General features: G+C 38.6%; 1 protein-coding gene and 1 long non-coding RNA gene across 2 annotated transcripts; one reads left to right on the forward strand and one right to left on the reverse strand.

Moving 5' to 3' along the window:
• Positions 1-1808: 1808 nt before the first annotated feature.
• On the reverse strand, positions 1809-7046 carry LOC149034779 (uncharacterized). Its single transcript, XM_089194363.1, has one exon. The coding sequence runs from the start codon at positions 6967-6969 to the stop codon at positions 3847-3849; it is 3123 nt and encodes a 1040-aa protein (XP_089050489.1). The 5' UTR covers positions 6970-7046; the 3' UTR covers positions 1809-3846.
• Positions 7047-14863: 7817 nt separating this feature from the next.
• LOC149034780 (uncharacterized) lies at positions 14864-21421 on the forward strand. Its single transcript, XR_016183081.1, has 2 exons — positions 14864-16127; positions 19212-21421. It is a non-coding gene; the product is annotated as an uncharacterized LOC149034780 (long non-coding RNA).
• Positions 21422-27073: the final 5652 nt, after the last annotated feature.

Genomic DNA, 27073 nt, shown 5'->3' on the forward strand with positions numbered 1-27073 from the left:
GCGCTGTATAGTGATGTAAACTGCAGAAGAGAGAAGTATAGGATATATGTTGTTTTATAGCGCTGTATTCCGTAAATTGCGGAAGAGGGAAGTAAAGTGCTATCTAGGGGTGCATGTTGCTTTTTATGATCCATCAAATATTTTTGCCCGCGAGCAATTGGTGTAAACGCAGCTAGTAACTAAATATCCCACAGCTAATATTCGGTGATATCCGAGAATATCACGCAAGCGATATTCCCCAATTTGTAAACCTTACGTCTACCTCAATAAGTCTTCGTTTAAACTTTAATTCAATTCATTGAGCTGTTCATAAAGATTTTTTCACGAGCGTTGCAAAATAGTTGAAGGATAAAAATCACAATAGCCTCTATTTTGCACAAAATATGTACAGATATTTGCCCTTGGACATTGTCTGTCCTTCGATGGTCTCAGTTTTGGCATCTTGGAATAAACAATGTCCGCTGACAAATATCCTCAATTATTTTCGGAGCAATAGTTTATGGAGTGCTGTATGGTGATGTAAAATTCAGTAGAGGGAAGCTCAGTTCTATTCAGGGGTTCATATTGTTGTGATGCGCTGCACAGTTACTGCATTTTACGAATTTACAGTGCTACTCAGGCGCATAATGTTGTATTGTGCTGTATTATGATAAAAGCTGCAGTAGAGGGATGTATATTGCTATTTAAGGGAGTGGGACAAGGGCATATAGATGTACGTATTCGAGGAGTTTATTATACAACGTAAGGAGACATGGAGTCGAATAACCGACGGAACGTGTTTGCTCATAATGAATCTCTCGGGCTGTTATCGACTACCTCTTAGGAAGCATTACAATAACTTAACCTTTCTTAATTATTGTTTAGTCAAAACTCTTTTTCAAGGTCCTCTCTGCGTCTACATCCAAGATGGCGGCTATCGACTCGGAGAAGTCTGTGGATTGGCCTGCTGCCATCTTGGAATCGCGATGTAGGTGGACCCTGGGCGAGAGTTTGATCCATTCCCAATCAGATGATAGAAGAAGCCTTAATTTGGACATTGAAGGACTCGTTTCCAACAAAATGCATCGATCATGTCGCAAAGACTTGGAGGGAGCTCTTTCGTTTTATAGCTGCTACTGTGATGAGAGGACTGAGGAGAGCAAACACTGGCAAGTGAGAGTTGAAAGTGAGAGAACCTGTGGACTGGGAATGAGTCGAAAGGAAAACTGAGATTTTACCAGAAATGATGCTAAGAGGACACTATCCTAAAGTGAACAAAATAAGCATAATAACAACTACTCTGGGGGAGTAAGGAGGTATATGAGTTGTAAGAGACCTGACGTTGCGCGAGGATTGAGACGAATGAAAACTGAAACAGACAAGGAGATAGTCGCGTCTAATGATGCGCGTAGAAGAATAAAGTTGAGGGCGATGAAAGAAGTGCGCGTAAAAATGGGAATAAAGGAAAAGTACGATGAAAAAAAGGGAATGGAACCAAAGGAAGGAGAAAAAAGAGATGCGCAAATGTGAAAAGGTGTAAAAACTTGTGTGAGGATAAAGGTAAAAAGGGCGCACACAGGTAACAGTATGAACACGTCCGTCGGCATTCAAAATCGTGTGACAATATGGAGAACGGTAGCCAGTGAAAGAGAGACAATCGAAGAGTCGACGAGCGTTTGTTAAGTGGGTGGGGGCTTGAAACATGGAATGTCAGTACACTGTCAGCTGCAAAGATTATCAATTTGACGGGTCAAAATAAGCATTGAAGTCCCCATAGGATCTGTTCTCTCTACATCTCACGTGAATCCCTAGAATATGGAGACAGACAATGAAAATCAACGCAGTTTTTGTATTTTAGACGCTGTATACCTCTCTTACACAAAAAAGTAAAAAAAAATACAATACAAACTGCATTAAATTGTTCAAGGCATTAAGTAAAGTACGCGCTAAACAGAGACACTAAAATGAACCCATTTATTCCCAAGACTGATCATAACTTAAATTCTCCTCACAAAATCAATGCACCGACAAACATGGTGTCAATAAAAATTAGAGGAAATCTAAACTGGAGGATTATTTTTCACTAGAAACGTTATGTTTCATCGAATTCCCCGAATGAAGCGACAAAGAAACACATTCTTATCAGTTGGGAGAATTTTTCTTCAGAACTTGGGAGTTAATGAGTTAATGTATAAACTAAGGTAAATGGACAAATAGCTTCAACTTTAAATACAAATAGCATCAAAACAATTCACACGAAATACACTGACATTATAAAAAGCATATTTGGTTAAAACTGTCCCAGCTTGTTGTTAAAATCCTACGTTACATCATATTCAACCGTGTGCGAGGTTAACTATTACATTTTATACCAGCATATACCAATGGTAGTTATGAAAACCTGCCAAAAATTAAGATTGATTTTACAAAAATTTCTTTTAAAACAGCCGTGATACATTATACCTTAAACTTTTGACCACATAACGGGTTCTAATCACAAAGCGTGCTCGGAATACCTGAGTATAAATTCTTAAATCTAAGAAAGATATCATCCGACATCTTCAAATTATACTAAGGTAAATTTAAAGCCATGAAAAAAATTTGAACTGGAAATTTTTAAAAAAATGCAAGTTTTATCCTGAAGCCGTCAACCTTTTTACTGCGAACTACATTTACATTTATTCATAAACATTTTCACCAGAATAATTCCCATCGAGGACTACATGGCTTACTTCAACTGTTTCCCTAATTTATTAGCGTAAACATTTTCCTACTAGAAACAACAAATTCCATGTCACATACATTAAAAGTCACAGCTATGGAAACTTCAGTTAAAGTAAACTCTGCTTCGCTATTTCCTTTGTTTAGATTACATGGACAATTTGTCTGTCGTGGTTTTTTAAAACAAACAGATGAGTGTTTGATAAAACGGACTAAAATTCATCAAACTTGTTTGATTGAAAGCAGGCCGTTGTAGTCAGCTCTTTGACTTGTTGTAGGCCTTTTTCCTGGGAAATTTCAATTTTTGTTTCAACATTTGTAAGAGTCATATTAGAAAAGTCAAGTGGGCGGAAAACAATTGTTGGCCGGGCCCACGGGACTAGAGGCTGGCCACACCCCTGAGAGTAGGTCTAATGTCTCTAACATATGGTCAGTAAATTCAACAACATCATCTCTGATAATTGCTTCTTCAAATTAAGCTTAGAATGGCAATCTTGGCACTGATGGAATTGGATTGCATTAAAATGAATTGAAAAAAAGTTGAAAATGATAATCAATTTTTTTGTAAAGATAATTGCAAATTGCAACAAAGTAATTTATGACGTAGAAAAACCATTAAGATCAATTCACATATCGCTGCGAATTTTTGCAAATCACATTTATTAAATTAAAATTTCGCCACCTTTTGCAAATGACAAACTGTTTCTTTGCTTATCAAAAGCTTAGAGTATCAACGTAATTAAAACCCGGTGGACAAGCTCCTGGTTGTGTACAAGAAAAAAACCCTTAAATTATTTTACACACAACTGATTACAATAAAGGAATAGATCTGAGTGTCATTTTGGCGAAACGAAAACCTCGTAGTCGCCTTCAACAACTTCAGGCATTAACAACAAAAGCCTTGTTGCATCTTGTTCTCTTCGCAAGCATCTAAATTTGTAAAGGTAAAAAAATAGCAATTCCACTGAACAAAATATACTGAAATAGTCTGTTTTATTTCTTCATCAAAGTAAAGTCACACATCTCAAGTTCCATTTAACAAAAAAGTGAAAAATAATAAAAAACAGCCAAAAAGCGCCAAAATAGAGAAGCATTTAAACCTTCCAAGTTCCTGCGTCATTCATTTTGAGATGAAATAAAAGGTTTTCATTTAGGTGATTTCATATTTAAATTTTCTCTTTCCTTTGCCATGAAGTCAAGAGTGACGTCATCTCCAATCAGCAAAAAGGGCGCCCAGTGTTTGATGTCGCAGAACGTGTCTGATTCTCTGAGGCTTTTCATGGCCAGGTTCAGTGACTCGCTTGCTCGTTTACCTCCTGCAAGTTGTTGATAAAAGTATTTCATGAACTCAAGAGTAGCCTCGTCTTCAATCGCCCACAGGGACACCACAACAGACCGAGCACCAGCCCCCATAAAAGCGCGCGCAATGCCAACCACACCTTCAGCCTTGATTTCGCCCTGGCCGCTGTGGCAGCAACTAAGCACAACAAGTTTGGCCCGAAGTTGAGCATTCAGCACATCTCCAGTTGTTAAAATGTAATCCTCCTCCGTTGGCACAGTAGATATTCGGTCTGGGTCAGGTGTAAGAGCAATTTCGCCAGTTTCTATACATCCGTGTGTCGCAAAGTGAACTAAGGAAACGGAACTGAGTCTTTTCAACACCTCACGTTTCGTGGCCTGACTGCCAGTGATTGGCGTGATATTCAGAATTTTTCCGATCATTTCTACTTCTTCTTTAGCACACGGAAGTTGCTCGAGGACTTTCTCTCCCTCGCTGTTAGTAACCTCGGCTACCCACGGATCTCCTACAAGCAACGCGCCACTGCTTTTGTGATAATCATCTGGGCAATCGGCGATGAGTCTAAGACTTGTTAACGATGGAGCGAGTCGGATTGTGAACGATTCACACAGGTATTTAGAATTACCATTCTTCAATGCAGCGTAAGGAGCAAGCCACAGGGGTCCATCGGGAATAATGACTAGCTCATCCCCTTGAACCAGGTCAGCCACTGGCTTCATGACGGTATCATACAAAGTGCTCAAGCATTCTTTTTGTTGGATGGGAGGTCGAGGGCTGTCTTCTTTAGTTTCCTCGTCCACTTTTGAACGGCTCCCCCTCAAAGCATCCAAAGATCGATTCTCGCATCTCACATTAGAACGAACACCAAGTTGTGTATAGACACCGAGCATGAAGGACTCAAAGGACTGGCTAACTCCACTATTCTCTGAAACAAAACCTTTGAGTTTACTTTGTCTTAACCGAACTTGTTTTCCTTCGGAAACAACCCAAAGATTGACGTTAGCTTTGTCCACTGCCTGAAAGACAGTGTTTGATGGAACGTTTTTTAAAACTGTGAAATCTTCATCTTCTCCCTTGTGGTGACTTGTTCCACCACAAAAACTGGATTCCATGAGGTCGGTCAGAGCTTGAGCTCGCCCTCTCTCAGCAACAAATAAGGCTTCATCTACATTACCTTGTTCTACGAGAACTCTCCACAAACCCGTATACGCCATTTGATACTGATTTCGAAAATTAACTTTCCACTCATCTTTAGATTTTAGAAGTGCTCTCAAAGAATTGAATACGTTTTTGCTAGCTTGGTAATGTTCAACGGCTTTTGGCAGTCCACCTTGCAACTCGAAAACGCATCCTAATGAACAGTAGGCCATTGCCTCAAAGGATTTGTCTCCTACTTCTTTAGCTATTTTAAGATTTAGGTTGTGGTACTCTATGGCTTTTTTGAAATCACCCAGACGGTGATAAGCATTGCCAAGATTGCCATAAGCACCACCCTCCCCATGTTTGTCTCCTACTTCTTTAGCTATTTTAAGATCTAGGTTGTGGTACTCTATGGCTTTTTTGAAATCACCCAGACGGTGATAAGCATTGCCAAGATTGCCATAAGCACCACCCTCCCCATGCTTGTCTCCTACTTCTTTAGCTATTTTAAGACGTAGGTTGTGGTACTCTATGGCTTTTTTGAAATCACCCAGACTAAAATAAGCATTGCCAAGATTGCCATAAGCCTTACCCTCCCCATGCTTGTCTCCTACTTCTTTAGCTATTTTAAGACGTAGGTTGTGGTACTCTATGGCTTTTTTGAAATCACCCAGACGGTGATAAGCATTGCCAAGATTGCCATAGGCGTTACCCTTCCCATGCTTGTCTCCTACTTCTTTAGCTATTTTAAGATGTAGGTTGTGGTACTCTATGGCTTTTTTGAAATCACCCAGACTAAAATAAGCATTGCCAAGATTGCCATAAGCACCACCCTCCCCATGCTTGTCTCCTACTTCTTTAGCTATTTTAAGATGTAGGTTGTGGTACTCTATGGCTTTTTTGAAATCACCCAGACTAAAATAAGCATTGCCAAGATAGCCATAAGCCTTACCCTCTCCATGCTTGTTTCCTACTTCTTTAGCTATTTTAAGACGTAGGTTGTGGTACTCTATGGCTTTTTTGAAATCACCCAGACTAAAATAAGCATTGCCAAGATTGCCATAAGCACCACCCTCCCCATGCTTGTCTCCTACTTCTTTAGCTATTTTGAGAGGTACGTTGTGGTACTCTATGGCTTTTTTGAAATCACCCAGACTGTCATAAGCATTGCCAAGATTGCCATAAGCGTTACCCTCCCCATGCTTGTCTCCTACTTCTTTAGCTATTTTAAGATCTAGGTTGTGGTACTCTATGGCTTTTTTGAAATCACCCAGACGGTGATAAGCATTGCCAAGATTGCCATAAGCGTTACCCTCCCCATGCTTGTCTCCTACTTCTTTAGCTATTTTAAGATGTAGGTTGTGGTACTCTATGGCTTTTTTGAAATCACCCAGACTGTCATAAGCATTACCAAGATTGCCATAAGCGTTACCCTCCCCATGCTTGTCTCCTACTTCTTTAGCTATTTTAAGATGTAGGTTGTGGTACTCTATGGCTTTTTTGAAATCACCCAGACGGTGATAAGCATTGCCAAGATTGCCATAAGCGTTACCCTCCCCATGCTTGTCTCCTACTTCTTTAGCTATTTTAAGATGTAGGTTGTGGTACTCTATGGCTTTTTTGAAATCACCCAGACTGTGATAAGCATTGCCAAGATTGCCATAAGCGTTACCCTCCCCATGCTTGTCTCCTACTTCTTTAGCTTTTTTAAGATATAGCTTGAGGTACTCTATGGCTTCTTCTCCCCGATTATAGAGATCTATGACTTTTTTGACATCACCTGAACTTGCACTACCATGGTCATAACTAATAGGATCTTTTTCCTCCATGGACTTTTCTCCCACTTCACTGACAGACTGAAGTCTTAATGACAACAAGATCCTATTGTTTTTGTCAATCTTTTTTATGTTAAGGGTAAAAAATGTGCAAAACACAAAAAAGAATATGTTTCTGATCATATTGATATGTAATAGTCCATTTTAACATTTTTAATCACACACACTTAAAGTATATGAGCTGACAAGTTCCCATCATAATTAATACCCTTCTTTGTATTTTCTCCCTTGAAACATCAAATTGTGGAAACTTTTTTTTATACCCACAGTTAAAAATGAACGATTCCTTCAAAGGATACAACTAGTCCCTTATCACACCAACTGATTGCTTCTTCAAATCTCTTCAATTCAACGCAAGCAGCGGCTCCTGTAGGCAACAACACAAAGAAGCATACTATTACTGTAGCTCAATTCTGAGAAAAGAACCTGAAACCATTGAGATCATTACAGACCAGAAGAAAAAAAAAAGACAAAACAAAACAAAGAAACTAAAAGGAAAAGAATAAACAGGCCCTAGGTTTCAGTTAGATTTATTTAGCTTTACAGACAACTGAAACTTCTAAGAACACTTAAATTGGGATCAACAACTCCCACAAAAACACTAAGAGTTAGGTAAGTCCTGATCCTTCTTTCTAAAACAGCTAGATAGTGACTTAAGAGCGTGTCCGCGAGAGCATCGGGCGGTCGTGCTACATGCCATCTCACCGATTTCAATGAAACTTTGTCAGTTTAAGGGCTCTACCCCAAAACTAAAAAAAAACAGACTGGTTTCTGTTTTGGTTTTCTCCGTGGGGAGATAGACCACCCCCCGGTTTTTCTTGGTTTTCACTAATGAAATCGCTTCAAATAGGTAAAATATATGAAGCTCTCACTGCGATGATATTTAACTGATTACTTTGAGGATTTGCATACATATTTTTACATCCTTAATTAATGGCCGCCGCGAGCATCAGTCAGTTTGATTGACGGCTTGTCAATCAACAGAGGCAAATATACGACTGTGTTTTTAGACTTTTCGATTCATTCAAATATTTTACAACTTTGAGGTCAAATATCTCCCGTTGCCAGAAAGCTACAACACTAATCTTAATTACCCTTTATAACCCATCATTTCATCTCTGAAAATCATCAAAAAAATCTTTGAGCACTACCGTATTTTTGTCTTGGATGCCTTTTAAAATTTGCGACTGTGACAAGTTTCTCTCAACTACACCTGTCACGCAATTCTTGCTCTAGGCGGTCACTTGACAAAATAAACCTACATTTTTTAGCTCTTTATACAAGATGATTGATCAAGAAAGGTGAAAAATGTGAAAAACTTTCGAGATTTTTTGTAGGAATTGAAAATTTCACGTTTAGAGAGATGCATGTTGACGAAAAATCAATGGGAAAATCGTTGCGTTTCTTTCTTCAGTCGTTTATTACTTTGAAGATCTGCTAAAATCAGGACATAGGGCTCTTGTACAGAACAAAAACATTCATTAGCCTATACTTTGATCGTCTATTATCATTATCGCACAGTTTACAATAAGGAAACAGTAACAGGAGAGGAGATTTTAAAGTCACATGTCGCCTGCTTGTTGACGTACAAGTTCCCGAGTGCAACAAGTTCGGCTTTTCTATACCGCGCATGACGGGAAACTCTGCCCCCCTTATTTGTTAGGAAATATCAATAGCCCCATAAATTCATTAACTACGCCATGTTTGCAGAAAATAAGACTGGAAAATGTTTTTTCCACTTTCCACCATCAAGAAATTCCACGTATAGGAATAGTATTTGTAGGGTTACTGCGTGACCTTTCATGAGAAGTAAAAATTGTTCATCTTTTTTTTTCAAGAAGATACTTCTAGAAAGTTCCTAATCCTTCTGTTATCTTATTTTTCTGTTTTTTGACTGCAAATATCATTTGCATTTGCTATTATTTTCGCTGATTGTCATGGCCTTTCCTGCGTGCACGTGCGAGCTAGTTCATATACAGGACTCTTTCGAGTTTCTCTGGGTGGTGTCGGGCTTAGGTGTGTAGGTCTGGCTCGAAAGATATCTGCACGCTGCAACACGGGTTCCTATGTTTTCTCCTTTTTCTTCATTTGGATTTTCATTCTCTTGCTTGCATTATCACACATTTATGTTTTTTTATTCCCTCAGTGCGTTCCCTCAGATTTGGAAGTAGGCCGTGAAAAGTCAATATTGACCAGAACTGAAATCCTTTTCTATCACTATTTGTTTCAGAGAACCCCCGTCATTTGTGACTTTATTTCACAAGAAAATGTGTTTTTATTTGCTATTTATTTCCATTAGAACATGAAACTAGGTCCTGATAAGTTTTTTTTGTCTCGTGACTCCCAAAAACTAGGTTTGCGACAACACCAATTAAGAAATCAAAGGCAATTACGCCTGAGAAATTCGCTTGTAGCCTTCTACCCGCAGAAGGCGACTCCATATAATGAAACGTTCTAAGACCTCTAAAACTAGAGACATTGCGTGATGTTGAGGGGTGAAATATTTACCCTAAATCTGTGACCCTCAAACGGATCACGTACTCGTACATGTAACGTCCGGAAAATGTCACGCATGTATAACACCGTAGGCGCACCTGGCGAATTCTATCCATTGGCTTCAATAGCAAAGAGACAATTTATTTAATATTTGTATATGAGCAAGCTTATTTACCCTACTTGAAAAAATCCTTGATGAAGTCTACTATTGTCAGACGAAACGCGTGAGAGATAAATACAAGTTTTTACTTTCTCAGTTCGTGCAGTGATGCTCACTAATTTGTTCCGTCAAAAACGCTTTTCATGTGAAGTCACGTCGACCTCGACAGAAAAATTAAGCTCACCCTGTCATAATCGATGGTTTGATACCGTAAGTACCCATTTCGGTACATCATTGGGCTTTGATCACAATGATAAAAAAAATGTGCGTTTCCTCATGCTTGCCACGTTTATTCTTTGGAAAATTATTTTACTGGAGGGCGATGTCCCTTACCTTAGCGCGTCTTGACTCCGGCCGACGAAAATTATCGAGGTGAACTCCATGAAATTCTAGTCAAATGTTTTAAAAACTTTGTCTACCCTTGATTTGCACGCAGAAAAAAAAAGCAAATTCCGAACGGTATTTCAAAACATTTTATTCATTAGTCAATTTATGAACTGTTTATAGCAGCCCAAGGAAAAAGCAAAATTGAAACAACCGGCGTATCGGTCAAATGAATTCCATTTTTTTCAACAAGGAGTTGGTAAGTTCATTTTTCCTAGTAAATTTAAGTGGGGGTCATTTTTTTGTTACAGCCGATCAAAGATAGACATCTCTGAAACGTCTCTGAAACTCTTTTTAAAAAGAGTTTACACTTCCGGTAATATTTTCCTCCTTCTCGCAACAGCGCAACAGACATTTTAATCCTATGTAGTGTAGGTGTATCAGTTCTATTACGTCTTCATAGTGATGCCATCTAAGAAATCGAGTGTCTAAAAAGCCCTCAATTCAATCTAACACTCGAATTGATAAAGTCAAGATGGTGCAGTTGTCTTGTTCCTTTGCAACTAACTGTAGAACCAAATGTTAATTTTTCTCGCGCTGGACAGGGACGGCAACAGCTCATACCTCTAAACTCGTGGGTATACAGCTTAAAAAAAACATTTGAGAGACGTCGGTGTATCCCAAAACATGCGTTTCGTCCGAGATGGAGCTTATTCTAGCGCGTGTTGGCTTATTTGGAGATTACGAAGGCCGCGATTTCACGATGTACCTCAAATATCGTGCACAACTTGGTGTGAGATTCAAACCTTCGGGTTCGTAAATGCATAAAATTCATAAAAATCGGTGACATAAAGTGAGAAAGAGGTGAATCTGCAGATGGCAGAAGAAATCAAAGCTGGTGGCGAGTCTTCCTGGTGGCGGCAAGGTGACTGTAAACCTAAATAGAACGCGTACTGTAGCTGCTATCTTAAAGTCGGCAATGAATAAGGAGGAAGGGCAAGAAGAGCGCTTATCTGAACATCAGTTTTCCTAACTGGTGATTTGTGACTGAGATGAACTTTATATCATATGATTGCTAGGGATACGCAGGTTCTGTAGAGGAGCTCACATAGATAGAGGTGGGCGATCCTCCCTCTGACTTAAGAACTGCGACAAGTTTATAGCGCAGACCAACTGGCACGGTTTGAAGCACCTCAGGGTCTCACTAGGCTCATCACATTAGAAACCTTCAGCAAACTAATAGTAGAAGCGGGTGGTTATCAGCAACGTGCACAGATTTCTGAACGGGGGTCATCGCGAGAACTATACCCAATCCGTCATAGACGGAACAAGAAAGCGAGATATTCTTACTAAAAGAAGGATGTATCAGGACGTTTCAGTCATTGGCTGCCATCCAAATGTACCCTGACAAAGACAAACAAAAAAATTCCCCTAGGATAAGATCAAGAGGAAATGGACTAAGACCGGCTTGCCATTCTATAGGGGGTGGCTACGTTCAAGGTCGGACCTCAGGTAAAAATTCTGACGAACAATCCTTAACTAGCCAAGTGGACTTTGGATAGGCTCTTTGGAAAACACAAAAAACAGCCACCTTTTCTCAGAAAGCAGAGAATTATCTCCTAGACGTGTGCTGGACAAGGGAGGAAACTAGTAAGGCAACCGCCTCTAATGTGATTTCCCAAATATCGAGAGAGTTTAAGAGACGACACCAGTCAGAAATGTTGTCTAAGACTGACCGGTTCATACAGCAGCAAATCGCTCGATACTTCAGCCGGTTATCTGCCGTAACAAAAATTGCTTTATTGATGAGGTCCCCCTCTGTAAATATGAATGAGGACGGAGAGGCCGATGCTAATGATCTAGCTTCAGAATTCGAAACTGACCGAAGAAGGCAGAAGATAAGGAGGGACCTTGCAAAATTTAGACAAAGACTGCAGGAAAGGGTACAGCTGCTATTAAGCTTAAAAAAAAAAAGACATTTGCATCTCACTTTTCTTTCACATTTATTGTCTTTGCTCACGAAAACAACTGGCTATGTCTTGGGATTTCATCAAGGGAAATTTGCAGGAAGCCTACTCGTCAAATTACTGCTGGCTCATTCTTATTTTAAAATTTTACAAGTCACACAATTAAACCCGGCAACACTCGATCTAGAGAGATGTGGATTTATATGTAGTAATAGAATGCTTGAAAAAAATATGCAGATATTTTACAATCGAAGCAAGCAAATAATCATAGAGATCTGCAGATTATTCTGAAATTGTTATTTAGCAGACAGCATGAACAACGCGCTTGAATAATTCCTACTGAGAGTCTTCGGGTCACACAACAGATGTTAGCTTAGCGGAGTTCTGCATGGAAATGTTCGATGGCGGTAAGTGACAACGACAACACTATTTGAATTTTATTTTCGGGATAGAAGCACAGTTTTTAGTCCGATAGAACTATTGATATTTGCTCTCGAGCGAGAGCGCAGAATTTCTCGTCTGTAAAAGCCGAAGTTGTAGTACACTGGAACATGTAGTAATATCAACCAACACGCAGCATGTGACTTTAAAATCTCCTAAAATGAGCAATGATGATGCTAAACAATCAAATTATAGACTAATGAATGTTTTGAGCCGTACAAAAGCCATATCTGCTGATTTTAGCAAATCTTCAAAGTAATAAACGACTGAAGAAAGAAACGCTACGATTTTGCCATTGATTTTTCGTCTACATGCATCTCTCTAAACGTGAAATTTTCCATTCCTACAACAAATCTCGAAAGTTTTTCACATTTTTTACCTTTCTTTAACAACCATCTTGTATAAAGAGCTAAAAATGTAGGTTTATTTGGTCAAGTGACCGCCGAGAGCAAGAAGTGCGTGACAGGTGTAGTTAGGAGAAACTTGTCACAGTCGCAGATTTTAAAAGGCATCCAAGGCAAAAATACGGTAGTACCCAAAGATTTTTTTGATGATTTTCAGAGATGAAATGATGGGTTATAAAGGGTAATTAAGATCAGTGTTGTAGCTTTCCGGCAACGGGAGATATTTGACCTCAAAGTTGTCAAATATTTGGATGAATCGAAAAGTTTAAAAACACAGTCGTATATTTGCCTCCGTTGATTGACAAGCCGTCAATCAAACTGAGTGATGCTTGCAGCAGACATTAACTAAGGATGTAAAAATATGTGTGCAAATCCTCAAAGTAATTGGTTAAATACCATCGTAGTAAGACCTTCATACATTTTACCTATTTGAAGCGATTTTCTTGGTGAAAACTAAGAAAAAAAGGGGGGGGTTGTCTATCTCCCCCCAGAAAAAAAACAAAACAGAAACCAGTTTGTCTTTTTGAGTTTTGGGGTAGACCCTTTAAACTGGCAAAGTTTCATTGAAATCGGTGAGATGGCATGTAGCACGACTCTCCGGTGCTCTCGTGGACACGCTCTTAACATATCGGACACCTGTGACTCATTGAACTTAAGGAACTAAAATATTCATGCTGAAATTTTGCTTTGCATTCCGCATTGAGTTCTTCATCCCGTTCAAAATAATATTCTCATCATGATTAATGGAAGTAATGGCGTAGCAGTCAAGAACTGGATTCAAATGTACATCAGGGTGGTCTCGACCTCTTATAATTAATTAAAGTCAATTGAGACAAGATTGAACTCCATTTAACCTCATTTAACTTTAGAGTGTTGAGTTCTTTTTTTATTACTATTATTATAGCACAGCTAACATATCTAACCTCTCACAATTGCCTTAAGGAAAGTTGGATTTAACTCAATGGCTGCTTCTGCATCCCTTAGTGAATCCTGGTGATTTCCTGTTATTGAAATAAATATCTCTGATTAACCATACATGTTGCAAACCAACTACCATTACGATAATTTTGGGAAAAACTTGTGATGCTCGTTGATATCTGGGGTAAGAGGTTACTTCTTTGTATATTTGAGAGGCCAAGATAAGATGTAAATTTTTCCGGGCATGCATTCAAAATCATCACCTTTTTCAGAAAACTACTACTGACAACTTAAGAGCGACGGTCAGGAAATATCGACCATTGAGTGGCAAGAGTTGAAAAATGAATTTCGTTTATTTTCCGACTGTAAAAAGCTACAAAGAATAGAAGAAATTTAATGTATTTCTTTTTCTTCCGGAGCGCTTTAATTCTGAGAAAACTGAGAAAAACAAATTTGACCCGCGACGATCCCGAAAGGTCCCGCAAGGAAGTGTGAAATTGATATTTTACACTGACTTTTGGTCTTCAAGGAAAAACGATTCAAAGGATCATGACACCGAATTTTGATAGAGTGAGTGTCGTACTTTCCCAGAAACTATATGACTTATCTTTATTGTTGTTCATAAATAGCAAACAACGCGCAGGAAAGTGCAGTATTTTCAAACGTGAAAAATCCCGCAAATACCTCCTTAATTCAAATGTTTTTTTCACTATGTGGTATAATTCAGATTTTCCTTTTAACTATGTCATTAGAGGGATTTAAGGCTTTCCTTGATAATAAGTTAGAATCAGCATGAGTTTTCTTTACAGTGCCTCACACGAAGGTTTTGAAATGACAGTAATTCATTCAAATTTTTTTACAACGGCTGAGTAAACAATTCTTGTTGTGTGACCGTAACGTTAAGCGGAGTTTTTACACAGCAGGCCGGAATATACACGAAAGCGTACTGAAAACGATTCTGGTGTAAGCTTTTCGTCCTTTTTTATTGAAAAAAGGTAATCTGCCAAAGAGAGGTTATTTTTTCTCTTTGTTAAGGTGGAAGTTTTCCTTTTCAGTGTTAGATGTTTTCCCTGATAAATATCAGGATGTAATTTGATTAGCTCTCGGCTAACCTGTTTAACTTTTATACTTGTTTTTTCCGCTTCCTTTGGTTTCAGAAGAATCGGGACAGAAAGACAAAAATCATAGATGCTTTTTTAAATTGATATTTTCTTTAATTGTGAGGATTCATTTCTATTATTTGTTGAAGAAATGACAGAGTTGGCTAAAGCTCGAATCAGTTTACTAGCCGTAGTAAATTGAATTAGTCAATTAAATGCAAAGAGGAAATATTTAATTAGCGAAGTTGGGGTGAATTTGTTTTGCCAGTTTTGTGTCATCAGGGACGTTAAGTGCTCTTTTAGCTCCTTAGTCGGCGGTTCTTGCTCTTATGACCCCAGAGATAGGAGCAGATCAACTGAGGTTATTCCATTTCTGAACTGCAAAAGAGACATCGCGGGTCATAAGTCTTCCTTGTTAATAACTGACGTAGAAACCGAAATCGAACTTAGTTTGGGAAGAGTACCTACATCCTTTTCTTCGGAGTTAGACCTTTCGGAATTAACGATTTGTCCCCGGCACCGCTCATCCCTTGGTATTGGGTGGCGTCGAGGATCGAATCTGTGCTGAGTTCCTCCGCCAATCTCGAAGCACGGCGGACAAGCCCAAAAAACGCAAAGGCAGAAAGAGGACTTGGCAAAAGTGCTTGTTATTTGATATGGAAGAAACTGGGAATTTTTATTCCAGTTGATTCAGGTATGTATACATCATTTTTCATCTTTTTCAACCAAACAGACCAGATCTAAAATGGCGGTCCAATCTGACACTTCAATTAAAGCACTTTGTAAGCACTTTTCTTTTTTTTTTGTTTTGACTTTTTCAATAATCAAGTAGCCGTGACGGTCGCAAATTCAATAGCCTTTGTTTATTTACGTGTTTCTTTTCCTTTCATTATTCTAACATTTTATATTAGTGATTAAAGCAGCAAAAAGGTAAATTTAGAAGCCTTCACCGGACTCCTAAAATTACAGCTTTTTAAAGCAGATTCCCTGATGGCTAATAGATAGTTACAGGGAGACTCAGCCCTTAAAGGGTACCTTTATCAGGCTTCAGGTATATCAAAGGGTAGGGAATTGAAGAGTTGAAGTATAGGAAATGACAGGAAAATCTATCATTTAAGTTTTTTAAAACAGGTTCCCTTACTTGTGTAAATTAAGACCGTAGTTGTTCAGAATAGTGATTATATCGTATCAGCAAAATCCTGCATTTTCCATCGATTCACTCAACAGATATTTGTCGCAACTGCCGGGTTATCTTGACATGCAGAAAATAGGGGAGCTGCCCACAAAGCTTCCGGAGACCAAGAACCTTTCTTACGAGGAAACTGAGACCATTGAGACTTCTGTAAGTTCTGAACTGGCACTCAATGGAAATAGTGTTATTAACAGTGGCACCAAACAAGACCCGCGGGGCAAAAAAGATTTAAAAAAAAAAAATGGATAGGGACCTTTGTTGAAGTCCTAAATGTAATAACTTTCCTAAATGTAATAAAGTCCTAAATGTAATAACATTTGGTCCTAAATGTAATAAAGTCCTAAATGTAATAACATTTAGTCCTAAATGTAATAAGCCTCCAGTGCAATCGTTTAACTCCTTCGGTGCATTGTTGTTATGGCGGACATCCACAATGAGATGTAAAAGTGACAGCCGTTGCACCAAAAAACCGCTGACCAGTATACATGTCACATTACGGGCTCGCTGATATAAATCAGCGTCTTTCTACTTGCTAGACATAAGAAATATCAGCAGTCGAAGTATGGTCCTTAAAGTGGTCTATTGATCGAGTTAAAGAAAATCATTTCCAGCCCAAAGTGGGCTAGTGCTTGGCTGGAAGCTCAATAAGATGGAATCGATTGGTACATAATCATTAAGACTTTTTTTGACAAGAAATTGACTACAATTGATGATGAACTAGCATGCTATTGTTGACGTTATCGTTCGTGTTAAAGTCTTTAGTAGTGATGCAACATTTTAGAGCAGTTTGAATGATTTCGCTGTGTCACATGTTAATCCAAAAGAAAATTATTATTATCAGTTGTGTTACTGAAATTTTGCACATCAATGTTATTTAGTGTCAATTGATTTCAATGAAGCATTTGGGTTCATTTTTAAGACTGACTATCCTGATTTATTCAATTTTGAACCTGGGATATTGCATTCCTAGCCCTCTATGGCTTTACTCCACCTCAGTAATCAGTTCATGTACCATATGACTAAATGGAAACTGCTGAGCTTTCTTCTTCATCATCTATTTATCTATTCATTTTCTCCCCTCAAGGCGGGGAGAAGAGATGACGACAACAAAAATGGAATATAAACTTGAGATCAAATATATGTTTTCCCAATAATTCGGTTCGGGAACTGATGAACCTGTCATAAAGGGCTAAAGGGAAAAAAAAATGAATGGTTCATTAGACCATCAACTGACCATCTTGTGTTGAATATTGTAGCTCAATGGTTCAATTTCACTCTTGCGTGGAAAAAAGGCAACATGTCGAGACCTTTGATCGTGAAATGGGATAACATATGATTGGTCAGTAGACATCTTGCTCTGTAAGTCACTTTATCATAAAGCTAGCAGCGCACGCGGGCAAGATGAAGTGAATCCTGTGTTCTGATTGGCTACCTGAGCGGGCATGATGGGCCCACCCTCGCCCGCTCGGAATTCCCCGTATTGATCCCACGCAAGAAAACTTACAAAGTTCGTAACTTTCGGACAATGTTGGCATAAACATAGAAAAAAATAAACGACCTTCTTGGGTTTATTGTGCTGCAAGCACAGTTGGCTTTCACTATCGGCTCTCGAAATAAACAGGCCATTCTTGATTCTTATCAAAGCGAAATATTTTGCTATACAATGAATCCTTTAATGATTAAGCCGGGAGAATATAAACTCTATTGACCAAGCTTGTATGGTCAAGATTTCTGGGTATTATTCTCGTTCTTTTTCTTCTTTTTTATGGACGGAGACTTCGTCTCCGTCCAATAAAAACGCAAAAAAAAAAAGAAGTCGGCCAACATCCAGCTATTTTGACCTCACGCTTGGTCAATAACGCATATGAATATATTTTATGCAGACCATACAATTCTGGCAAGGGAAGACAGTACAAAAAATGCACTTCCGAGTCCGGAATTTGTCTAACGTATAAGTCGGTGGACTTCCTTTTCCTTGTAATTCGGTTCATGAAATATTAACTTCAGCACTGATGACAGAAGTATATCGTCAAAATCTGTTACACTTAAGAGTCTGCGCCAATGATATAAAGAGAGCTATTGGTCAGCGCTCTCATTGCTTTTGCGTCCGTCAATTTGCTGCCAAAAGCACATCAGTATCAATATAAGGTTTTGTAGCCAGGGCTTTTCAATCTACGTCTTTAGCAAATAAAAACTCGCTGATTAATATCAGTGAGCCCGCAATATGCCATGAATACTGGTCAGATGATTCTTTGATGCAACAGCTGTCATTTTCACATCTCAACGTTAGCGCAGTTAAACGATTGCATAGGAGCCTTATTACATTTAGGACCGAACGTTATTTCATTTAGGGCTTTATTACATTTAGGACCAAATGTTATTACATTTAGGACTTTATTACATTTAGGACAGTTGTTACATTTAGGACTTCTACAACCTTATCATCCCAAAATCTGCATGGGCGGGCCCCGTTTCCTTACTGCCTTTCCTTGAAATGTAACGAATAGGGATAGAGAGCACAAATCAACCGATTTCGTAGACCTCAGACTGTGTGCTGGTATCCAAGAAAACAATGCCATATGCTTATTTTGTGCCTTCTACGTCAGTTTTTCCTGAGTTCCGCAGATAATGAAGAGGTTTAATACCCCGTGCATTTTATGTCGCCCTTGCGTCTGCACACAGTTGAAATTTATTCAGCGGATTTTCTATTTTTATTCTCACCAAAATCTGAGAACTTGAAGCAGTGGCAACAAGTTAAAGACCACGTAGTCCGCGATGGTAAGCTGAGGCCAAATTGTTCTTTTAAGAATAAAGGGTTCATTTAAAAAAAACTGCATTTTTGCTTCCACTTGCCCCCTCCTACACACACGCATCCCTCCACCTTATACCGTCAGGGATACGAGTTCATGTGATTTTCTCAAGGTTAAGGATACGGTGAATAACGCCCAGAAAAACGTTTCGGGTTTCCAATATACCACTCCGGGTTCCTTTACTACTCGCTTTAAAGTTCGTACTTATTTGTTATAATGAAAGGTATTTTATGTAATAAATTAGGCACTTTTTATCATAAATGAAGGCAGCAAAAAAGGTTTTATTTTTAGTTCATAATAAAGCAACAAAGATCAGGAGGGATTATTGATCTTTGTCTAAGTGTTGGTTAACTTTGATAATTATGTACCCAATTAATTTTTTTTAATACAGTTTACGTTATATTTATTTTGCGTCCTTGTCTAGGGCGTGATGTGTAACCTTCCAATTGCTGCAAGTACTCCTTGTTCGGTGGTAGCACATGACTTACTAGAGCAAGAAACGTCATTATATTTACCATCAACCCTCCTAGAAGAAACCGAGACAAGCACTACAGGAATGAAGTCGGAAGAACCTATTGACCACCTTGGCGCAAAGCCAAGCAAGCGGTTTCAGCTGTTCTTGGTGAAATAGCGCCTAATGATCTAGATCTTCTCTGGGAATCTATTATGTCCTCAGAACAAAATGAAACTGGAAATCACACTTGTTCTAGTGGTTTGGATAAAGAATTGATGTACACGCTGGCAAAACGCTACAAAAATGCAAACGAAAGGGATTCTCGCAGGCAGATATTGTCCATAATGGCTGATAAGGTTAGCTTGGCAACAATTCAACGGTGAATCCCAGGCCTGACAAGTTATCGGTTTAAGGTCGCCAGGCAGCATGATGCAGTCCATGGCAGTGGAAAACTGGTGCCTACCAATGCACAAACGAAGTTATTCATACCTGATGCAAAATTAGCGCATTTCCATTTCCGAGCATGATTTCACACCCATGAGTCGCAGTACACTGCTAAGAATTCTGCATGTTTGTTCCGCTTCGACTCGCAAGTCATTGCAAGGGTTAGATTACGTAAGCTGTTCTGGTGCGCAGGCATTTGAAGATCTTGTGAACGTTGTGCACCAGCTCGGGGAAAACGGAATGGGTCTTACATAGGCAAAAACACAAAAGGAAGCTTTAAAGGAGGCAAAGCGGTACCTCAAGACTGATTTCAAGGTAAAATAAGAAAGTGAAAAAGGGAAATAACTTTGTTGCGCGCCTGGCGTAGGTGTATTATGAATGTTACTCGACTGCCTACTACAGGAGTGCTCTCTAATTGGTTACTGCTCGCGTCTAGGTAGGTGAATAAGGGTGGATTCCCACTGTCGCGTAAATTTCACGTGCATACACACGTAGCTTTTAGGCGCGTAATTTAAATAGAGGCAATGTTTGAAAGGTCGCACGTAAACGTAAAAGTTGAGCGAGGTTTAGCTTTTACGTTTACTCGTGGCATTCCATACGTTCTTCTATTTTATTCACACCCTTAACCCTATTTAGACCGGGAAAGGTTTGAAGCCCCCTTTGCTTAAAAGTTGATCAATTTCGAAACCACTCAAGCTTTGAGCACCAAACCCAGCGACTTTTCCTAAAAATCATCTGGGGACATTTTAAAGTCGTCGTGACTTGTACGTCAGCATTGACGTTACCATGGCAACCGAGTTTTGAGAGCCATATTTTCCAAAACTTGCTGTTTTACTCATTCAATTATACCCTTACACTGTTCTCATACGCCGTCAAGAAATGCATTGTCATTATTGTGATTCCGTGACTGATCGACTCCCCACTATCACGTTTAGTCACGAAACAAAGAGTTTAGCGTTTCAAAATGGCCAAAACTCACCCAGTTTGGCTTTTCTATCTCACTCTTTAAGTAGAAACGCAACTTTGCAACTGTAAAACCTACAAGGATTAAGAAAAATGAGTATTTGGGGATCAAATATCCACTTTCATGGATTTCGAAACTGGAAGTGTTTACACAATTACCGTCGACCCACCATGAAAATTCCTTAACTTCGATACCGCCTTATAGAGATTCCTTCAATAACCCAAGCTAATTCCCAGGTATGTTTTAGATGTATGTCTAAATGTGGGATTTAACTAGAATGAAGTCAATTTGGAGTTATACCACATGTGCAATATTGCCGTCGAAAATCAATAACAAAACGGAGTTTTTGTTATCCATAAAACCTATTCCTCATTTTTGAATAATTTCTGCTCAGCGAGTGTCGCTTTTGCTCTAAAAGAATCTTCTAGTAAAAGAAGAACAGTGATTCTGTGGAAATAAAGTGTCCAAATTTCTCCGTGCGACTTTGTTTGCGAACGAGAGGCAAGTTGATGTAAGCATATTTCACGTAAATGATTAGCCAATTTTGTGACTCCGACCACAAAAACCGATATTCTAATTTTTCTAAAAAATAAAAAGCTTTTGGCGGGAACAATCCACATCAGGTATCTTATCTACCTAAAAGCTACTTATGGACAAAAAACGAAAGAAAGCGATTTTTCAACTCTTGCCACGAAATTAAGATTTTGGTCGATATTTCCTGACCGTCGCTCTTAATAGCTTCAAAATAGAAAAAAAAATGCATATTAAAGTTCTCATTATCTTACCAAGTTTAGAATGTGCAATAGCCCTGTTGTTGTGCAGTTTGGCCTTCAGTTCTTTGTCATTGCAGTTCATTTTAATTCCTTTGGTGTAAAAATGAATAGCATTGATGAAATCTCCTTTCTTGAAGGCCTCATTACCCTCATTCCTACAAACATCAGCTGTGGCTGCAAAGAAAAAATAGAATAATTCGAAAAAAAATTAAAAAATGGGTGTCAAAGTCTGTGGTCGTAGTTAATAATTATTCGTGTATAGTCAGAGCTGCCAAGATCTGGAGATTTCAAATCTGTAGATTTTCAATAGTTATGATAATGCTAACAATGTAGGTGACAACATGGGTAAGAATAATGATGAGAATTATAAGCATCACTCAACTTGAGACAAACCCCTAGAGATGAGGATTTTGGAGATAGGCTTCCTAAAATTCCTATTCCCTGGGAAAAATTAATAAAATTTTCAAATGCCCCACACAATTTTATATTGCATTGCACGGGCTCAATGGAAGAAAGCAAATCGTGTTGAAATTAGCAATTTCACTTTCAACTAGTTGATCAAGCTTTAAAAACTAATTGACCAAGCTTTAAAACCTAGACCTTGAAGCCTTATTTCTTCTGAGGCATTTGTTAGTGAAAGTGCACTATCTGCCTTAAACACCTCCATATTCAATAATAATTAACACTTGTACTCTACTGGAAATTAGATGCGACAGTTTTTATTCAAATTCCCTAACGCCAGGCAGGCAGGGTTAAACCCCCTCCCCCCCCCCCCCACCCTCTTTGGCTTGGATGAAGATCAAATGCCTGTGAGTTGCTCGAGGAGAAAGGAGGGAATGTTGAAGGTTTGAAAGTGATTATGTTTCATTAAAATAGAAAGATGATGGTGATGATGATGATGGTACCTATGATGCAAACTTACAATGGATTTTATATGATGATCAAATAAAGTCTTAACTTATTATAACTTTGTGTTATTGCTTTGAACTGTTAGAAAAGAAAATAGCAAAAGTTTCTGTGTCGTAGATCTTCTCAATGAACAGCATATTGTAATCATAGAAGAGAGTCATGACTGGTCAAGTATCCTTTAAAGTGGTCATACACTGTATATATCCTTTTCCACATCTGCTTGCATTCCTGAAACTGATCGAATAGAAATTGTTCTAACAATAACTGAAGCCGAAGTTGAACCTAGCTCACCTCGTAAAGTGTCCTCGTCAAAATCTGGTGCATTTTCTTTGTCAGGTAAGTCTTCATTTTCACATGGAACTTTAATTGAACTTCTTCCTGTAGCCATAGCAACTGTAAGAAGACTGACGCTTCTTAAAAAGTTGTTCTTTTAAGTCATCCTGGCCTGAAAAAAAGGTGATTGAAAATGGTTGTAAACATCAGCTCAACATATTACCCAGTTGCAAAATAAATATCTTTTCCCTCCTGAGAATGGGAGGGATACATAGACACAAAACCAGAAGCAAGTTAAGAGCTAATGTCAACATGCATCAGACAAACAGCGGCAAGTCGCCCAAATTCGTTTTCTCTCCTACTTTCATATTTTGTAGCCCAATATGTCCCGATAATTGTGGTGTAGGTTTTTTGTGAAAATATATTTTAGTTTTTGAGAAATGATTTTTTTCATTCGACCGCTCAAATATGCAAATTTTCGCTCTGAATAGTATCCGAGTTGTGTGACCTCATGTAACGAATTTACTCGACCTCCGGTATTTCTCTAGGCATAATCCTTTGTTTTATCATCTAAACTTAATCCCCTGACATTATTGAGGCTGGCAAAAAAATATTTATTTTTTGGTGAATATTTTTGTCCGACATACTTTTTCTATGTCGAAAAGTAGCATCAAAACAAAGACAGTTTTAACAATGAGCGATATGACAGAATCTACTGAGCTTCTAGCTTTTAAAAGACAAAAGGATGGTTGTAAAGTTATTGTAATATAACACTCTTACCTAGTTTATTTATGATTTTATAAGACCAATAAGCTGTTTTGGTCATTATATTACGCTTGGGTATTACTTTTTGCCGAGAGCCCAGGTTTTACGTTGTGTTTTCCCCTATTCCAGTTTTATCAGAAGCTAGTCACGCAATAATTGACACCAACACAAATGAATATTTACCCTATGTGAAGATTTTTGTTTATGTTGAATTGACAATATTACAACATGTTACTCTTGTGGTCACTAATCGTTGTTTCAGTGGCAGCGTAGCAGTTCAAAGCGGGTTGTTGCTTCAACGCTATTGAAATTTATAGTGTTCTGGCAGGAAAGCATAGCATGATGCGCTGGGAATAAAAACTCTTAGGCCTAGTTCAAACGTCGATCTTTACATGTACCGAACCTAATTGCAATTTGGGTCGACTCGAATAATTAAGAGCGACAGTTGATTCAAACGTCGATCCGAATTTAGTCGATCCTAATTGCAAAACTGAACATAACTCCATTGTAGTCAGCGGTTAATGCCTACCAAAATGGCGGAAAAAAATGCGGGAAGCACAACTTGTGGAAATGAAGAGCTTGTTTTTCTTGCAAATGCGATTAAGGAGGGTAGAAAAAGGCGACTCAAGATGCAGTTAGCATTAAACAACCTTGCTGCCAGGAGAAGACGAGTTTGAATTTGGCTTGCCTTCTATTATTGCTTATTTCCCAAAGGAACATCACAGTTCCTCGTCCAGTTCGTTCGTGTCGTCGACTGAAAAGAAATTCTGACTGGTGGGAAAATGAGACAAGAGGAGCACGAGCCTTCCTCCTTTCCCGTCATATTGTTTGAATGGTTCGAAGGCTTTCGCGCATGGCACGTAAGCGAACTTTCTTGAATTGTGGGTAAAACATAATTATTTTAACGTATGTATAATGTATACATTAAGTTCGGTACATGTAAAGTACGACGTATGAATCAATGCCGATCTTTTACCGTTCTATCCGACTAGCCGAGTCGGATAGAACGGCACTGTCGATCCGAATACAAATCTGCCGATCCTAATTGATTCAAACGTCGATCTTTACATGTACTTAATAGAAACGTTAGGTTCGGTACATGTAAAGATCGACGTTTGAACTAGGCCTTAGGGGCCTTTTACATGATATCGGAATGAGTTTTGTTCAAGAATGAGTTTATCTCGGTTGCCACATGATACCAGAATAAAACTATTCGAAACGAGTCATTTCTGAAGGAGTTTATTGAGGTTTTCATTCCGGAACGAAACACTAATTCTGGACGACCTTTGGTACCTGTGTAAAGTAAACGCGGTACGACACTCATATTTGTATGAATCCTCTTTAGGAGCGAGGGAAGCATAGAAAAGGGACGTAAATACTTGTTTTTACTACTTGTTTTTATAATCTAAATTATCTTGCATGTAAACGCGGCATGAAATTCATTTCATTTTAGAATAATGTAAAAGATACCTTATTGACGGACCATTAGATTTTTGATGCGGGGGGGGGGGGGGGGGGGGGTCTTTCGCCAATTGCACGATTTGTTTTCTTCCATTGAGCCCGTGCTCGATTTTTTCGGGGGTTATTGCCCAACATCCCAACAACCCCATTTTTTCCAGTGGGGTTGGATACTGCGGATGGAATACGTGATTAAATGCAAATTGTTTACAAGGAAATGACACGTGATGGAGTGAAGAAAAGTGTGGCAAAATTTGCAAGAACTTTGAAGATCCTTGAAGATCCTGGCGAGAAAATGAAAGATCCTTGAAGATCTTAAGAAGAATTTTGAAGGTCTTTAAAGGTTCTCATTAAGATCTTGTAGGTACGTTAAAGATCCTTCAAAGATTTTCACCAGGGATGGCACAACAAGGCGAAAAATATAGAAAACGCTCACCGCATCGGCACTTTTTTTTCGTTGTTTTGGTAGCCACTTTGGAAATTTAGCAAGGTATTTTATGGTAAGTAATTCAAATGTGATTTATCATAGTGTACACACAAATACGCTCGTCGTAAAATCAGCTGTCCATTGTTTGCAACTCTGCACAATTATCAAGACAATATGCGAAACTTTGTTCGACGATTTCCGCTTGCTGACAAGTCTTTCCACTTGATACAATTTTACCCCGGGTTTATATTTCCTATTGTCTTTAGAAGCACGATCTTTACTTCTTACCGATCGCGCCATGTTGTTTTTGAAACCAAACACCTTCGGGCATGCTCCGTAGAACTTTGAGTACACCACAGTCAGGAGGTATGGCACTAACGTAATGACTCGGATTAATAGTAATGTTTTCTTTCTTTCATATTGGACTATTTCCTTCTGTCATTTCAAACTAAACTAATAGATGAATATCCGCCTCCCAAAATGCCTTCAATGAAAAACTCGAACGGGTAGCACGTGATGTACTCATGATTTTATGTGGAACAAACAAACGCAATTAGGTAATCTTATTTCAAATTTTCGTCAAATTTTCGACTTGAGTTATGACGAACAAGAACGAGGAGCATGTGGTTCACTCGTTAATTTATGTAGGACAAAAGAAAGGGCAAAGAAGACGATCATTTATTCCAAAATCTATGTGCGAGTTGGATTTAGGCTTATTTTCATTTTCCACAGGTGTGCTGATAAATATTCAGTTACGCTGTGTTCTTAATATAACCTACATTTGTTCAAAAGAAGTCAAATGATGCGTTAAAGAATTCGTTTTTTGATTTGTCGCCTTAAATTTTTCTCTGACTGAAAATACCTGCCAAGTTTTTTATCATTTAATAAGCAAGAAGCGTTTTACATCTTCCCCTCGAAACGTGTTTATGACAACTGCTTCCTCTTTCAATTTCTATAATGCGAACAGGATGTAACACGTAGACGGTAGTTTATAATCAAAATAAAAAGGAAGAAGGCTTCAGATTATCTCGTAACACTCAGTTTTCTCGGTTCTCACTAAATATTCTTCTAAAAAAATAGACTAAGCAGGAACGCAGCACTTTAGATCGATAACATTTTCATAACTTGCTCTTGTCTGCGATCATATGGCCTGGTGTGTTGTTGCCGGCTCACTTTGCTGAAAGACCTATATGAAACCAAGACCCCACGCCTCATACCGGATTATCTATATTTTACAATGTAGAAAGTTTTTCTTTGTTAATACAAACTGGCAATGTTACTGATGGAACACTGCGAGTGGGTGAGACAAAAATCCACTTAGTTTAATTAATTATTTCAGAGCTTACCTTAAAACGACGTTTCGTCAACGACGGAGCGTGGAATTCGTCCTTAAGAACCTGATAAATTTGTAAAATTTTGCAAGACCGAAGATATTTTGATGAGTTCTTCAGAAGGTGACTGATAACAAGAACGGTGTCGAGAGGGTACTCTTTTCCTAGTACTCGACCGCGACAGGATGCAAATGACTCACTTTTTGTTTCACGACCATACTGATGTTTTTACCATTGCGTGACATTCTCAGGAAAACCAAAAGTTGATGATACATTGTTAACTTTCCCGAGGAAATGAGTCATGAATAGTGAATAATACCCGGGCGCGCGTAAATGTGAATTTGGTTGGTGGAATACAATTCAAGCACGTAAAAAATTGACTAATGTTCGTGTAGTGCAATGATTGGGTATGTTCTAGCGGACTTCGGACGTTGTTTTTATGGTACGTGATGGAACGTGAGTTGTTAGGCATGTAACAGAAAAAGAGC

The sequence above is a fragment of the Pocillopora damicornis genome, chromosome 14 (assembly GCF_964200805.1).
Source record: "Pocillopora damicornis chromosome 14, jaPocDami1.2, whole genome shotgun sequence".
NCBI lineage: Eukaryota > Metazoa > Cnidaria > Anthozoa > Scleractinia > Pocilloporidae > Pocillopora > Pocillopora damicornis.